The sequence below is a fragment of the Fringilla coelebs genome, assembly GCF_963513975.1.
Source record: "Fringilla coelebs genome assembly, chromosome: 13".
Lineage (NCBI taxonomy): Eukaryota > Metazoa > Chordata > Aves > Passeriformes > Fringillidae > Fringilla > Fringilla coelebs.
The window spans coordinates 13,594,321-13,607,908 of record NC_140039.1 but is presented as its reverse complement, the minus strand read 5'-3'; the positions used below and the strand labels follow the sequence as shown (position 1 = coordinate 13,607,908).

The window sequence follows — 13,588 nt, the reverse complement described above, 5'->3', positions numbered from 1 at the left end:
GGACCGGCCAATGGGTGGGAGGCGAGGCGGGGCCACGTGGGACTCAGCCAATGAGCGCTGAGGGGGCGGTGGCGGGGTTGGTGTGGCCAAGATGGAGTCGGTAGCTCTGGTGGCGCCGGTGACAGCGCTGGAGTTCGCGGGGGACGTGCTGCTGGCGGGTGAGCGCTGGGACCGGAACGGGGGCGGGCGGCGGGGCCAGCGGCAGCGGCTGACGCGGTGTCCCGCAGGTACAGGCCCGGAGGTGGTGGCGTTTCGGCTGAGCGGCGGCGGGCCAGCGGCGGCGGCGGGCCGGCGGAGCGTGCTGCGTGAAGCCAGCGTGCAGGGGCTGCGGGCCGAGCCGGGGCCCGGGCCGGCGGCGCGAGTAGCGGTCTTCGGCGGGCGCTGGCTGGCAGTGCTGGCGGTGCGGCGCGGCGGAGCGGGCGGTGGGCCGCTGCTGGCGGCGTGCGGCGGCGGGGCCGCGCGCGAGCTCAGGGCGCGGGTGTGGGAGGTGCGGTGGGCGGCGGGCGGGCGGCTGGCGCTGGCGCTGGGCGGCGGGACCGTAGCGCTCTACGAGTGGTGGGGCGGCGGGCGCTGGCTGCGGCAGGCGAGCTGTGGCGGGGCCGGGGCGCTGCGCTGCGCCGTGCTGGCGGGGATGAGCTGGGGGCGGCTGGCGCTGGCGGCCGGCACGGCGACGGGGAACGTCGTGGTGTGGCGGGCGGCGGCGGCGACGGCCCCGCAGCGTCAGCTGTGCGGGCACCGGGGCGCGGTGCTGGCGCTCTGCTACGCGGCGTCGCGGGGGCTGCTCGCCTCCGCCTCCGAAGACCGCAGCGTGCGGCTGTGGGCCGTGGGTGAGTTGGGCGGCGGGGACGGGGCCAGCACCTGCCTGCTGGTGTGCTACGGGCACGCGGCGCGAGTGGCCGCCGTGGTGCTGCGGGGGCCGCTCCCGGTCAGCGCCGGGGAGGACGGCGCCTGCCTGGAGTGGGGCGGCGGCGGCGGCGTGCGGCGGGCGCGGCGCGGGCACCGCGGGGCCCTGCGCGCCCTGGCCCTGCGCCCCGCTGGCGGCCGCGTGGCCACGGGCGGCGACGACGGCGGCGTCCGGCTCTGGCAGCCCCGGCGGGAGGCCGCGGGGGCGGTCCCCGCGGTTGCGGCGCTGGGGGCCCGGGAGCGGCCGCGGGCAGTGCTGCTCGTGGGGCCGCAACGAGTGCTGGTGCTGGACGAAGCGGGCGGGCTGGAGGCATTCGAGGTGGCTCAGGGGCGTTGGACGCCGGTGCTGCACCCCGCCGCCAGCGGGCCTCGCGCCGTGCTGGCGACCGCCCCGCTGCGCGGATGGGACGAGACGCTCTGCGCCGTGGCCGGCGGCGACGGGCGCCTCCTCCTTTTCGCCTTGAGCCGCCCCGGGGCCACCACCAAGCTCACACTGTTCGAGGGGGCCGTGCACGGGCTGAGCTGGGCCCCCCGTCCCGGGCTGCGCCCCGACACCGCTGCTGCTCTTCTGGCCTCTGGTCCCGACGGGGAGATGCTCTGGCTGGACGTCACCCACCGCCCCGGGCAGGCACCCTGGGTGCGGCTCATGGGTCGGTACCTGCTGCCGCCCTGCAAGCAGCGCTGGCACACCTGTGCCACCTTCTTGCCCCAGGAAGGGCTCCTGGTCTGTGGGGACCGCCGGGGCTCCCTCCTCCTCTTCCCTTGCAGCAGCTCCTCGGGGTGGGCTGCAGAAAGAACCAGCATTGTCAATGGTGGCACTGGCCCCATTGTTGAGGACTCCAACAATGAGCTGGGGTCCTCTTGCTTGTTGCAAAAAGAAGCTCTTCCTCTTGAGTCCCCACTGTCAGTGCTCTTTGGACTGCACGGGAAGACAGGAGTTACCTCGGTGACCATCCACAGGGGCTACATTTACAGCACAGGCCGGGATGGTGTCTACCGCCAGCTCCGCCTGCGGGACCAGCAACTGGAGGTCCTGCAGAAGCACAGGCCCTGCAAAGGGCTGCAATGGATTGAGGAGCTGCGCTTCACCTCGGATGGGGACCTGCTTGTGCTGGGCTTTCACGCTGACAACTTTGTGGTGTGGAGCAGCAGAACCAGCGAGAACATCCACTGCATCCCCTGTGGGGGCGGGCACCGCTCCTGGAGCTACTGCAGCAGCCCTTTGGCCGAGGTGTTCGCCTTTATCAAGTCTGGGGATGTGATGCTGTACCACCATGAGGCTGAGCCCTGCGAGCAGCAAGTGCTGCTGGCATCCCTGCATGGGCGGGAGATCACCTGCGTGCGGCGCTTGGGGGCCGTGGAGGTGCCCGGCCAGGTCACCGTTAACGTGTTTGTCACCGGCAGTGAGGACACCACGGCCTGTGTCCTGGTGCTCAGTGAGAACTCTCGGGCAGCTGTGCCCCTTGCCCGCCTCAGTGACCACATTTCCAGTGTGAGGACGTTGGCATTTGCCATGGGACCTGGAGATGAGGACTTTGGTGACGAGGGCTTGTCTGCCCTGCTCTTCTCTGCAGGCGGCCGTGCACAGATCGAGTGCTACCGGCTGCTGTGCTCTGGGGACACAGCGGCTCAGAGTGCTGTGGCCTGCCAGGTCATGCACGTGGCCTCCCACCGGCTGGACAAGCACTGGGAGCAGAAGAAGAACAGGCACAAGCTTGTCAAGATGGACCCAGAGACGAGGTGATGATCAGGGAACTGCCCAAGGCAGGATTAGTAGTGATCACAGTGTGGGAGGGTGTTGGGAACTGCACGGGCCTTCACTGGAATACCTCCTCTGTGCAGCTGCAGGTTCAGCTGAGGCAGACAGGGCCAGCGTGGCTTCATGTGTGGTTCGTGGTGTACAGTGCCCTGTGGGCCTCAAGGGGCTTTTGGTGTTAGGGAAAGGCTCAGGGCTGCTCTCCTGGACCACCCACCTCCTTGGGGCCCCAGAGGTGTTGGTGAATGTTGTGTCTTTGCTGCAGGTACATGTCCCTGTCAGTTGTGCCTGGGACGAGCACCAAGCAGCTGCCAACACCCTGGAAATTCCTGGCTGCTGCCTGCAGCGATGGATCAGTCCGGTGAGGAGCCATCATGGGGCCTGACAGGGAGAATGGAGCTGGTAGCAGAGCAGGCTCAAAACAGGAGGCTGCTGCCACGGGATGTGGCCTGCTCTGAGCTGGCCATAAGACAGCGCATGGTGGGAAATGGGGCAGTGGAGCCAGAAGCTCCTACTCTCCCACAGCCAACTGGCCTCTGCTCCATTACAGGATCTTTGGGCTATTGGAGGCTGCTCGGAAGTTGGTGCTGGTGGCAGAGTCATTTCACCACCAGCGCTGTGTGCTGAAAGTAGAAGCGTTCCTGCACACATGGGCAGGAGGAGAGAGGTGAGCCCTGAATGCTGGGCTGCAATCAATGGGCTTGGGGAGAAATGTCTGTCCTTGCAGAGTGCTGGCAGCTCAGCAGGCAGCGGGAAGGGAGAAGTTAATCCCTGGGGGCTGTTCTGCCACTTCCACGGATCTCTGTGGGGACCCCCAGGGCTGCAGCCAGAGACTCCCTCTACACCCCCGATTCTAGGAGGTACCTCCTGTGCAGTGCAGCCACTGATGGCAGCATTGCCTTTTGGGACATCACTGGCCCAATCATGGATGCAGCAGATGCCCTGCAGCAAGGAGAGGGAGAGATGCAGCCCTTGGGTGAGTGCTGCTGCCCAGCAGCTTTTCTGCTCTCTCTAACAAGGTGAGCATTGCTCTCATGACCGAGCCTGTTTTCCTAGCCCTGGAGGCCCCGCTGGTCACAGTCACGGCCCACAGCTGCGGCGTGAACAGTCTTCACATCCGCGAGACACCCGAGGGACAGTACCTGGTGGCCAGCGGCAGTGATGATGGCTCCATCCACGTCTGCCTGCTGGAGGTAGCCCTGGGCAGGGGTGAGGCCACGGCAGGGACCTGCCTGCAGGTCCTGGAGCGGGTGTCCAGGCCCTGTGCCCATGCTGCCCATGTGACGGGGATCCGGGTGCTGCGGCCAGACCTGCTGCTCTCTGCCTCAGTGGACCAGCGCCTGACGCTGTGGAACCGCTGCCCAGGCGAGCTGGTGCCCCTCAGCACCACCTTCTTCCATGTGCCTGACCTAGCTGAGCTGGACTGCTGGGAGGTGATGGAGGCCGAGGGCGAGCTGCGGTACTACTGTGTGCTCTGTGGGCAGGGCCTGGAGATGCTGTGTGGCACAGCCTCCTCCAAACCTCCTCCACAAGAGGCTCCTCAGTAATGGGGCAGGTGTGTGACACATCCAGGTCCCTGCATGCATTCGGAGGGCACCCTGCACTTGGGCTTTGCCCATCACTGCGGTCCCTGCCTCCAGCCTGCACACTCGTGTGTCTTGTCCTGAGGGGACAGCCATACTTGGCTCCTTTAGGCACATGCCATAGTTGTGGTGCTCAAGGCCAGTGGTCTGTGGAAAGAGGGCAGATGTGATCGCTCCTGGACAAGCCTAGGGCTTCCCCGTGTAGTAAGGAAGTCGGGCTGTTAGTCCCCATTGCCCAAGAGTAACTCTTCAAGGTGTGAAGGACCCATGTCAGCTTTCCAGTCTTGGTCTCAGAGAGGAACCTTGCTTGGGAGGGCACTGAGGATATGGCCCAGCCCTGGGAGCTTGAGAGCAGCAGGAGGCCAGGAAGGGTCAGGGCCTGTTGTGACACATGGCGGGCTGCAGCCTTATGTGTCCACAGACAGAGCCCTGTGTGACAGTACTGACCCTGCAAAGCTGAGGATGGTGCTGAAATGCACAGGGACACTGATCCTCCACAGCAGCACCCTTGTGGCATGGGGGGTGGCTGGGCTGCCCACAAATACCACCCCCCTCAGGCCAGGTGGGTTTTTCCTGCATTAGCAGCAGGACCCAGGACAGTCAGACTGAAGAAAGGAAGGACAAACAACCTGAGGTCAGACACATAGAGGGGTTGTCCAGCAACAAGTGTATTGGATCCCAATACTGGGGCCTGGCTCAGAGCCCAACAGGAGCCAGAAGCCTCAGGAGCTCCCTGCCAGCACGGAGCACCTTTCAATAAAATTTCAAGGGAAGTGAAGTTGGCATTTGTCTGTCTTTGTGGTGACTGGTCCCTACTGCCATCTCCCCAGTACTCCCAGCCCAGCTTCTGGGGTGCCACGGCAGCCCTTTTCCCTTTTACTAGTGTGGATGTGGAGGAGCATCCATGTCCCACACTGGACACAGCTGCAGAGAGCACAGACCAATCCCCAGACACCATGGACCACAGGAAGGGAAACGCCTCCCTAGGGCTGAACTGTGCCTTGCCTGCTACTGGAGCAGCCCTTGCCCTGCCAGAACAATGTGCCCTGTTCTCCCCCCCAAAGTGTGGTGTGTAGGTGACTGTCACACCATGGTACAGCTCTTCAGGAGTGGCTCAGATCTGGCTGAGAGGAGGGAGGTGCAGGGTTGCCAGGGCACTGTGGAACACATCCCTCACTGCTCCCAGCAGCTGGAGGCGAGCAAACATCTGGTCAAAGAGATGAGGGAACGGCTCCTGCAGGGAAAAAGGCAGCTTGGAACTGGTCACCAAACTGCTCCTCGACAGGCTGGCCCTGCAGGCACTGCTGCCTGTGCTCCCTTGGAGGATGGGATAGGGGGCCATCACACTCCTGGCACCATTCCTCATATGGCTGCCCCCCACCAAGAGCAGTGCAGTCCCAAAAGGACTGCAGGGTCACAAGGCTGAGGCTGGGACACCTAACTCACCCCCAGGATGTGCACCCTGTTGTAGTAGGAGCTGAAATCCATGCTGAGCTGGATCAGGAACTTGCACACCTACAAGGCAGAGACGTTCTCATGGCACAGTGAATTCTGGCTGGTCTTGGGCCCTCACCTACCCCAAGCACAGCAGAACTGCCCCAGGGACATGGCCGTCTATTCTCTCAGCACTGTCCCTGTGTTGCTCACACAGGGATGGGCAGCACCTGCTGGCATGGAGCTTTGCCCTGGGCTGGAACTGCTGGAGCTGCATCTATGGATGCTGTGGCACATGGCACTTACTGTCTCTGTGTTGACAGTGATCCGTATCCCCTTGGAGGGTGGGGGCAGCTGTGCTGCCTGCTGCAGGACTTCAGGGAAGGGCAGGAGATAGTTGAAGAGCAGAAGCCATTCACCCTGTGAAGGGATTACATGTCTCAGTGTCAGATCCTCCTGGGCCAGTAGTATCCATCATCAGAGCCGAGGGTGCACAATCCCCCCATTCCTTGTCTCAGCACTCACCTCTTCTCGGAGGCAGGAGAAGTTCAGTTCAGACACTGGTGGCAGAGGTGGATATGTGCCTGGAAAGCAGGGAGACTGTTGTGCCGAAAGAAGCCCTTGTGGCTCCAGAAGTGGCTGTCAGAGGGTGGTGGGGCTGGTGCTCACCCTGCTCCACAGCCCGCTGGAAGGTGTTGAAGAGCGTGGCCAGTCGGGCACAGTTGTACATCACAAAGGCACCACTCTTTGTTCCCTTAGTGGAGATGCTGTTATTCTCCAGGTCCAGGGTGATCTAAAGGCAAGGAAAAGTCACAGTCCAGGCTGCTCAGCAGAGATCCACTCCACTCTTCCCACAGCCTGCCAGCCCTGGCTCCACGCAAGCTGGTGACCTACCTGACTCCGGTGAGCAGTGCTCAGCATCTCAAACCTGATGGCAGCCACCGTCAGGGTATCAATCACCTCTGTCCAGGCCTCATCTGTGGAGAATGTAGGTGCCATTATGCACAGTTCGCTCTATTCCCATGTACTGATGCACCCAGGCAGGACACCCTTGCCAGGACCAGGCAGTAGTTGAGGACCACCACACCACCAGCCCTGGCTCCCATCGGAAGGAGCTGCTCTGTGCCAGTGCCCTGGATGTTCAGATGGCTTCCCAAAGCAAGAACAACACCTGACTCGATCCTGGAGGGGAGAAGGAGCACCCTGCAGGTGCAGCCCCCCCTGGCTGTGGACTCATGGGAGCAATGAAGATGGGATGGAGCAGCATCCATGCATGGAGCCCCAGCTCTCACCTTGTGCAAGCTCCCCATACTTTATCACAGAGGCCTCGTACATCTGGTGCCTTCGGAGCCTGGGAGAAACACAGACAGAGCCACCTGCTGTGGGCTGAGCAGGCCCACAGGGAGCCTTAGCAGCAGAGAAAGCAGCAGGTGCCTTGCACAGCAACTTACTGGAAGTACTGGTCTGCCCCAATGGGTGACGAGGGGTTTGTGACCTTCACTGGCCCACAAACAAGGTGTTTCTGAAAGACGGAGAAGCTGAGGCTGGGAAGCGAGTGAAATCCAGCCCTGTTCTAAACCTGGACATGGGCCAAGGATGGATGCTGGGGGCCACACTGAGAAGGATGAGAGGTTGCTTTTGCTCACCTGAAAAGCTGTGTGGGCTTCTGGATCCAAAATCCTCCAGAGCACATCCAGCTGCTGCTGCTGGAATTCCTCCTCACAGTTCACAACATGCACGATGCTGCAGCAACTGCTCTGGCCTTTGGCCTGCAACAGAGCATAACAGGGAGCTCAATCCTATTGCCTGCCAGAAGGAAGGGACACTTGGGAAGCGAGAGGTGGGCAGTGCTGTGGGGTCACTCACTGGGCACTGCAGAACAGCTTCCTGCAGCTCAGCCAAGGACAGCAGTGTCCTCTCTGTCACTGAAAGAAGGAGGGACGCACAGTGGGACATGGAGTTTTCCACCTCCCACCACTGGGTCTGCCCCAGGCTCAAACCAGACTGAAGGAGAACAAGAGGGGCAAGCCATTTTTGTTAAAAACAGCTGAAAGGAAACAGGCCTATTTGCACCCATTCTACCCCCACTGCCAAACCTGAGCTACTGTACATGTGAGGCTCACCGAGAAGCACATCTAGATTGGGGTCATAGCCCAACAAGCCCTGCTGCTCCACGAAGCTCTTCAGGTGCACCTTACAGATAACACCCTCGGCTGTGCCTGGGCCCTGCTCACAGACTGTGGCACAGGAGCACCGGCCCAGCGCTGCCTTCAAGGCCGAGATGGCATTAGTGAGGGCCGAGCCACCAGAGCTGGAGGGCCAGCAGATGCGGAGCTGCCGCAGGACATCCCAGCTCCTCTCCTCGATGAGGGCAGGGACCAGGCGGACATCGACCCTGCGAGAGAGAGCGAGGCAGGCACTGGGAGCGGCGGCCCCTGCGGCAAGGGGCCGGGAGCAGGACGGGCCGGAGGCACTCACCCCTGGGCACGCAGCAGCTGGGCCAGGTGGTCGGCCAGCAGGACGGAGCGGAGGTGGCGGGGCCGCAGGGCAGCGGAGCTGCGCAGCGCCGGGCAGTGCAGCACCACGCAGCCCGTGCGCGGCCCCGCCGCGGGGGGAGGCGGGCCGGGCAGAGGCCCCAGCAGGCGCCGGAAGGCGTCGGGGCGGTGCACCTGCACCGCCAGCCCCGCCGGCGTCTGCCGGCAGACCCGCAGCGGCAGCACCGCCGGGCCCCGCAGCGACGGCACCGACGACACGGCCTCGGGGGACACCTGCGGGCGGAGGGCGAGGAGCGGTCCGGGCTGCACGAGCACAGGGCAGCTCCGGCCCCGGCCCCATCAAACCGCTCCCGCAAATCCCCGCTCCCGACCCAGCCCTGCCCACGCCGCCGCGGCCTACCTGCCCGCCGGGAAAGGCGGCGCTCAGCGCGGCCCGCGGCGCCAGGAAATCCCGGTGGCGCAGGTTGCGGGCGCCGCTCTCCTTCACCCAGAGCGCGGCGGGCCGCCCCAAGGCCTCGTTCAGCGCCCGCAGCGTCGCCGCCACCGCCGGGCGGCCCTCGCCCATCTCCTCGCCCATGGCGCGCTTCCGCCACCGCGACGGGAAGTGACGTAACACCTCTCCCAGAAGGCCGCCATGTTGCGTGCGGCGCTCCCGGGCGGCCATCTTGGTGAAGGGCGCGTTGGCCGGGCATGGCGGCCATCTTGGGGGGACGGGCGCGGAGCCATGGTGGGTGTGGCGGGCAACGCCATGATGGGTGTGTCAGGTCAGGACCACAGGGCTGCAACCAGACACCCCGAATGGCCCGAGAGGGTGTCGGTCCCGCTCAGCCTCAGCCCAGGGGGCCATGGTGTCACCCTGAGGTGCGTCGGAGTGGTGTCCTCTCTTCTCCAAGACCGGGGAGCCCAGACCTAAAACCCTCAGGAACTAAGCGGGAGCAGGAGCCAGAGGCCGTGCTGGGGTCAGAGAGGCCTGGGCAGAAATGGGCAGCCCTGGGCAGGGAGTGCAGTGCAGCTGTGGGCATGGCCCAGCCCAGAGCACAGCCTGGTGGTCCCTGGGCTGTAGGGGACAACAAGGGGCCCTGGGAGCAGGTCCAGCAGCCTTAACTGTGGTGGGAAGAGAGGTTTGGATGGGCTGGAGTGTGTGAGGCAGACCCCAGCTGTGGGATGGTGTCACTGGCAGACCCTGGCTGGGCAGTCCAGCCTGTCCACCATGAGCCCCAGGGCTTGGCTGGACTCTTGACATGACGGCTGAGGAACATCAGCAGCACCCACATGCCTGCGGGATGGCCTCTGTGTGGCATAGGGATGAGCAGCTGTGGGGGCACACCCTGCCATGTTCTCCTGGGCCTGCCGCAGTGGGCTGCTCTCGTGTCCAGCACATGAGCAGTGTCCCGCTTATCAGCCCCAGGAAGAAGGAAGTGGAAGCGATTAGATCACGCCATCGTGGTCTTGATTACATCTGCAGAGCTGAGCTGCTCCACAGCAATGGTTCAAGCACAGATCTGACAGAAAGCTCAAACTGCCAGCTCCCTGACAAGTGTGCCAGTGGCTGCTGAACTGGGGACAGGGCAAGGGCCCAGCACACCCTCAGCCCCATGGCACCAAGCCTGCCTGACAGGGAGCAGGAAGCGCCAAACGCCACCACAGCACAGTTAGGGACCTCCCTTTCTGCTGTGCCCTTCCTGCCCTCCCCGGTAAGGCAGGTGGGGGGTGGGGGGAAAGGAAGGAGCTCTGCCCGCAGGGCCCAAACCGGTTCCTCCAGGGCTTGTGTTCATGGGGGAAGAGGCGGGGGGAGCAGGGTGAGGGCAGATCCTGCTGCATGGGCACTTCCAGGAATGCAACAACTGGCTTTGGGGCTCCTCAGGCAGCTCTGGAGCCCCAAGGCTGCAGCCCACAGCCAGTGAGAATCTGCAGCCCCAGGGCAGGAGTGAAAACACATCCCCCAGCCGTGCCATGGTGGGGTGCTCCCTGCACCACCCACAGCCAAGAGGTGATCTGAGAATCGCTGCTCACACCAGACCAACTGCTGACTGTCCGCAGGGCAGGAGCTGCCCAGGACCCCTGCCCGGCCAGGGGGACTTGCTGGACCTTGTGTCACCACGCAAGCTGGGTCCAGGCTGGATCCGTCCACATCCCCAGAGTGTCCCGCAGGCCACCCACGTGGGCCCCGGCAGCGCAGTGGCCCGGGGAGGGCTCTCGGAGGCGCCGAAAGAGCTTTGGAAAGACACGACATCCCCGATGGCTCTCTGGCTGCTGGCTCAGCGGGAGTGATCGTGTCATTCCAAAGCCATCTCTCTCCAGGGGCTGGATTCTGCCCACCCCTGCAGGCGGTGGGGTGCTGCGAGGGCCAGGAAGAGCCGGCATGGGCAGGAAGTTTGGCAGTATCGCAGCCTGCACCACCGCGGTGCAGGGGACCACATCCACCCTGTGGCCAAGCAGCCATGCTCCCCATACTCTCCCAGGAAGCCAGCTGCTATTTTTAGCTGTTGGGGGCTCAATAAACAGAAGAGCCCCCCAGCCCGGTGCAGGGGCTGATCCACGAGGCTGGGCAGCGGTGATCCCCCATTCTGACACCACCCTTCTGCCAGTGTGGCCCCAGGCGCTGCCCCAGCCCCGAGAGGGGTTGCAGTGGGACACGCGGCTCTTGCCCAGCACGGGGTGGTGGGCAGGGGCGAGGGGCGTGTGCGGCGAGGCGGTGGCGGGAGCGCGGGTAACGAAACCCCAGGGCAGCTGGGCACAGCGGGGACAGCTGCTTTTGGGATTCCGTTGCCCGCGCTGGCGCCGCGGAGGGATGGGCACGGGCACCACGGCCATGCCACCCCGAGCCTGGGGCAGTCGGTGGGTCAGGAGGGGAGAGGGCGACTTACCGGCGGGGAGCGGGGCGGAGGAGATGAGTGGGAGCCACCGCCGGGCCGTTGTGATCGGGGGTGCCGGCAGAGACCGGGGTTGTGCTGCCGGCTCCCCCCGCGCCGCGGGCCGGGTGCCAAGGGGAGGGCGGCACGACCGAGCCAAAAGGAAACGGCTCCGAACAAAGCCCCGGTGGGGCTGGAGCAACTGGTGCCAGCCCATCAGCCCCCGACGGGGCCCGGAAACACGAGCCGTCCCCGAGGGAGGGCACCTGCCCCGGCACCTGCGCCTAGAGGCGGCCCGGCCCGGCCCCGCCGCTCCCAGCGCCTCCGGCCCCCCGCCCCGGCGAGGAGCCCTCGGCAACGCCACGGGGGAAATTCAAACCGCGTGGGGAACCCCACCGGCCCCGTGCGGAGCTCCCGCGGTGTTACCCGGGGATCCCTGGGACCCTGCGCTGGCCAAGGCTGCCGGCTGTGGGAATTCCTGATGCCTCTGGCACGGCACGGTGGCGGGAAATGCTCCGCCGCCACTGCCAGGGAGCTTCCCGGTGGCCCCTGCAATGTCAGGCTACGGCTGGCCCCGGGGGTTGACACAGGTGGGGGACGTGGGTCCCCTGTCCCAGGGCACCTCTGAGCCCGCCGTGCCACCGGCCTTACGGAGAGCGGCAGGAGCAGGGCTGAGGGTGCAGCGGGAGGTCCCGGCGGCGGCTCCGGGGGTTCAGCCCCGACTGGCAACAGGCGCCCGCGGCGGGGCACACGGGGAACCGGGGCGCCGTGCCGAGCCTGGGGCAGCCCTGAAGCACCGGCGGGACCGGGCCAGGAGCGCAGCCGAGACCCGGGCCCGCTCCTCCCGCCCGGGGAGCCGCCCGCTCCCCTCTCACCTCCGGCCCCGCAGCCTTCGGCACAGCAGCCCGGGCCGGTCCGCAGCCCTTCCCGGCGGCAGGGTCGGGGCGGCGGGGTCGGGGAGGCTCCAGCGGGATACCCCGCACCCCGCTCCCGCCGTGCCGCTCCCGCCTCGCCACCGGCCGCTTTCGGTTTCGCTCCGGCGTCCACCTGGGCTCTGCAGGTCGGGGCGCGCCCGGGCCCGGAGGCGGCGGGTGTGTGAGTATCGCTGCCCTCCCGTGCCTCAGGACCGCGGGCGGGGGGACCCCGAGGGCTCCCCGGGAGCCCCGGTCCGATCCCGCTCCCCCGGTGGCGCTGTCCCGGCCCCGGCCGCCGGGAGGCGGTAGCGGCGGGGGCGGGGCCGCGCGGCGGTTCCGGCGGTGTCGCGGCCATGGCGGCGCTGCGGCGGCTCGTGCCGGCGGTGGGGCGGGCGGCGGGCAGGTACCGGCACCGCGGCTGCCCTGCGACCGGGGGAGGTGCCTGTAGGATGCCGTAGGGTGTCTGGGCGGTGTCCTTGGGTACCCCGTGTCCCAGCTGCTCACTGTCCCCGCAGAGCGCCGTGCCGGGGTCACCGGCTCACTCCGGCGGATGATGAGATGTACCAGCGGACCCGGGTGATGGTGCTGGAGCCGGAGTCCCCCAACATTATGTTCATCGAGGGCTACAGCACCCGCGGCTTCACCATCAGCGGAGACCTGGTGGTGGGGCCCTGCGCCGTCCTGCCCCGCAGCATCCTCCAGTGGAACGTGAGTGCCCGGCGGCGGGGCGGGGGCTGCCGGTCGCCACCGCGCGCCGGGGGCAGCTCCCCTCAACGCCCGCCGTGTCCCCGCAGGTTGGCTCCCACCGGGACATCTCGCTCGAGAGTCTGTCGCTGTTCCGGCTGCTGGAGCCCCAGATAGGTACGCGGGGCAGGAGGGGCGCGAGCTGCCCCCCTTGGGGCTCCTGTCAGGGTGGCTGTGCGGGGGCCATTGGTACCTGCAGGAAGGGCAGCTCGAATGCTGCCCTGCCCACCCTTGTCTTGCCTTCGTTGCAGAGATCCTGGTGCTGGGCACAGGGGACAGGGTGGAGCGGCTGCACCCTACCATGATGAAGCAGATGCGGGAGTGCGGGATTGCTGTGGAGGTGCAGGACACGGTAAGGGTGAGCACAGGCAGCATCCCATTATAAGGGAGTGAGGGGGTCATGCGCCATGTGGGGAGGGGCCGAGTCTCCTTTCTGAGGCGCGGAGCTTCACTCATTCCCTTTTCTATTCGCAGGCGAATGCATGTGCAACCTTCAACTTCCTAATGAATGAAAGGCGCGTGGTGGCTGCTGGGCTCATCCCCCCGCGGGGCACCTACAGGGTGTAGGCACTGCCTGCCATGCCCATGGGCTGGTTCCTCCCCTGCCTGCCTGAAGCCTCCGAGGGTCACTGTGAACTGTGGAGCTGTCGGCTCAGCGATGGCTCTGCACACAGGAGGGATGTTAAAATACATGGGCTCAGCTCTTCCCTGCGGTCCCTGACTTCTTGGCCTCCCTGCCAAGGTCATGCCCCACACCTTGGCTGCAAGAAGCTTTACCTGAGGGAGGGTGAAGGCTGGTGGGGTGAGCTGTACATCCCCAGGCACACCTGGAGCTCCACGAGGAAAATACACGTAAATGGGAAATACAAGAAATTGTGTGGTGGTTAATGCACAACGCATTGAGGCT

The 13,588-nt window shown here is 65.5% G+C and overlaps 3 protein-coding genes across 4 annotated transcripts; 2 read left to right on the top strand and 1 right to left on the bottom strand.

The window, feature by feature from the left end:
• Positions 1-91: 91 nt before the first annotated feature.
• Positions 92-4,210, top strand: WDR6 (WD repeat domain 6; the record flags this gene model as incomplete). Its single annotated transcript, XM_084214172.1, has 6 exons — positions 92-158; positions 228-2,643; positions 2,925-3,020; positions 3,210-3,326; positions 3,517-3,635; positions 3,716-4,210. The coding sequence occupies 6 exons, from the start codon at positions 92-94 to the stop codon at positions 4,204-4,206; spliced, it is 3,306 nt and encodes a 1,101-aa protein (XP_084070298.1). The 3' UTR covers positions 4,207-4,210.
• Positions 4,211-5,344: 1,134 nt separating this feature from the next.
• DALRD3 (DALR anticodon binding domain containing 3) lies at positions 5,345-9,850 on the bottom strand. 2 transcript variants are annotated; one of them, XM_084214174.1, is made up of 13 exons: positions 8,572-8,865; positions 8,155-8,444; positions 7,800-8,071; positions 7,543-7,601; positions 7,323-7,445; positions 7,128-7,198; positions 6,969-7,027; positions 6,571-6,653; positions 6,346-6,469; positions 6,202-6,260; positions 5,983-6,096; positions 5,689-5,757; positions 5,345-5,476 (listed from the first exon to the last, which is right to left on the bottom strand). In XM_084214174.1, exons 1-13 carry the CDS (start codon positions 8,833-8,835, stop codon positions 5,357-5,359), a joined length of 1,707 nt encoding a protein of 568 aa, XP_084070300.1. In that variant the 5' UTR covers positions 8,836-8,865; the 3' UTR covers positions 5,345-5,356. The 2 variants fall into 2 exon arrangements, with proteins under 2 accessions (XP_084070300.1, XP_084070299.1); XM_084214173.1 differs by having other exon boundaries at positions 7,800-8,444; positions 8,572-9,850.
• Positions 9,851-12,267: 2,417 nt separating this feature from the next.
• Positions 12,268-13,387, top strand: NDUFAF3 (NADH:ubiquinone oxidoreductase complex assembly factor 3). The gene is made up of 5 exons (XM_084214175.1): positions 12,268-12,340; positions 12,453-12,645; positions 12,732-12,798; positions 12,933-13,033; positions 13,156-13,387. Exons 1-5 carry the CDS (start codon positions 12,291-12,293, stop codon positions 13,246-13,248), a joined length of 504 nt encoding a protein of 167 aa, XP_084070301.1. The 5' UTR covers positions 12,268-12,290; the 3' UTR covers positions 13,249-13,387.
• Positions 13,388-13,588: the final 201 nt, after the last annotated feature.

Excerpts from the sequence above, each read along its gene's own strand:
- NDUFAF3 (XM_084214175.1), top strand. The coding sequence starts at position 12,291 with ATGGCGGCGCTGCGGCGGCTCGTGCCGGCGGTGGGGCGGGCGGCGGGC. Across the intron at positions 12,341-12,452 it reads GTGGGGCGGGCGGCGGGCAG|AGCGCCGTGCCGGGGTCACC; the intron begins GTACCGGCACCG and ends CTGTCCCCGCAG. Across the intron at positions 13,034-13,155 it reads CTGTGGAGGTGCAGGACACG|GCGAATGCATGTGCAACCTT; the intron begins GTAAGGGTGAGC and ends TTCTATTCGCAG.
- DALRD3 (XM_084214173.1), bottom strand. The coding sequence starts at position 8,872 with ATGGCCGCCATGCCCGGCCAACGCGCCCTTCACCAAGATGGCCGCCCG. Across the intron at positions 7,199-7,322 it reads AAGCCCACACAGCTTTTCAG|AAACACCTTGTTTGTGGGCC; the intron begins GTGAGCAAAAGC and ends TCCGTCTTTCAG. Across the intron at positions 5,758-5,982 it reads TCACTGTCAACACAGAGACA|GTGTGCAAGTTCCTGATCCA; the intron begins GTAAGTGCCATG and ends TCTGCCTTGTAG.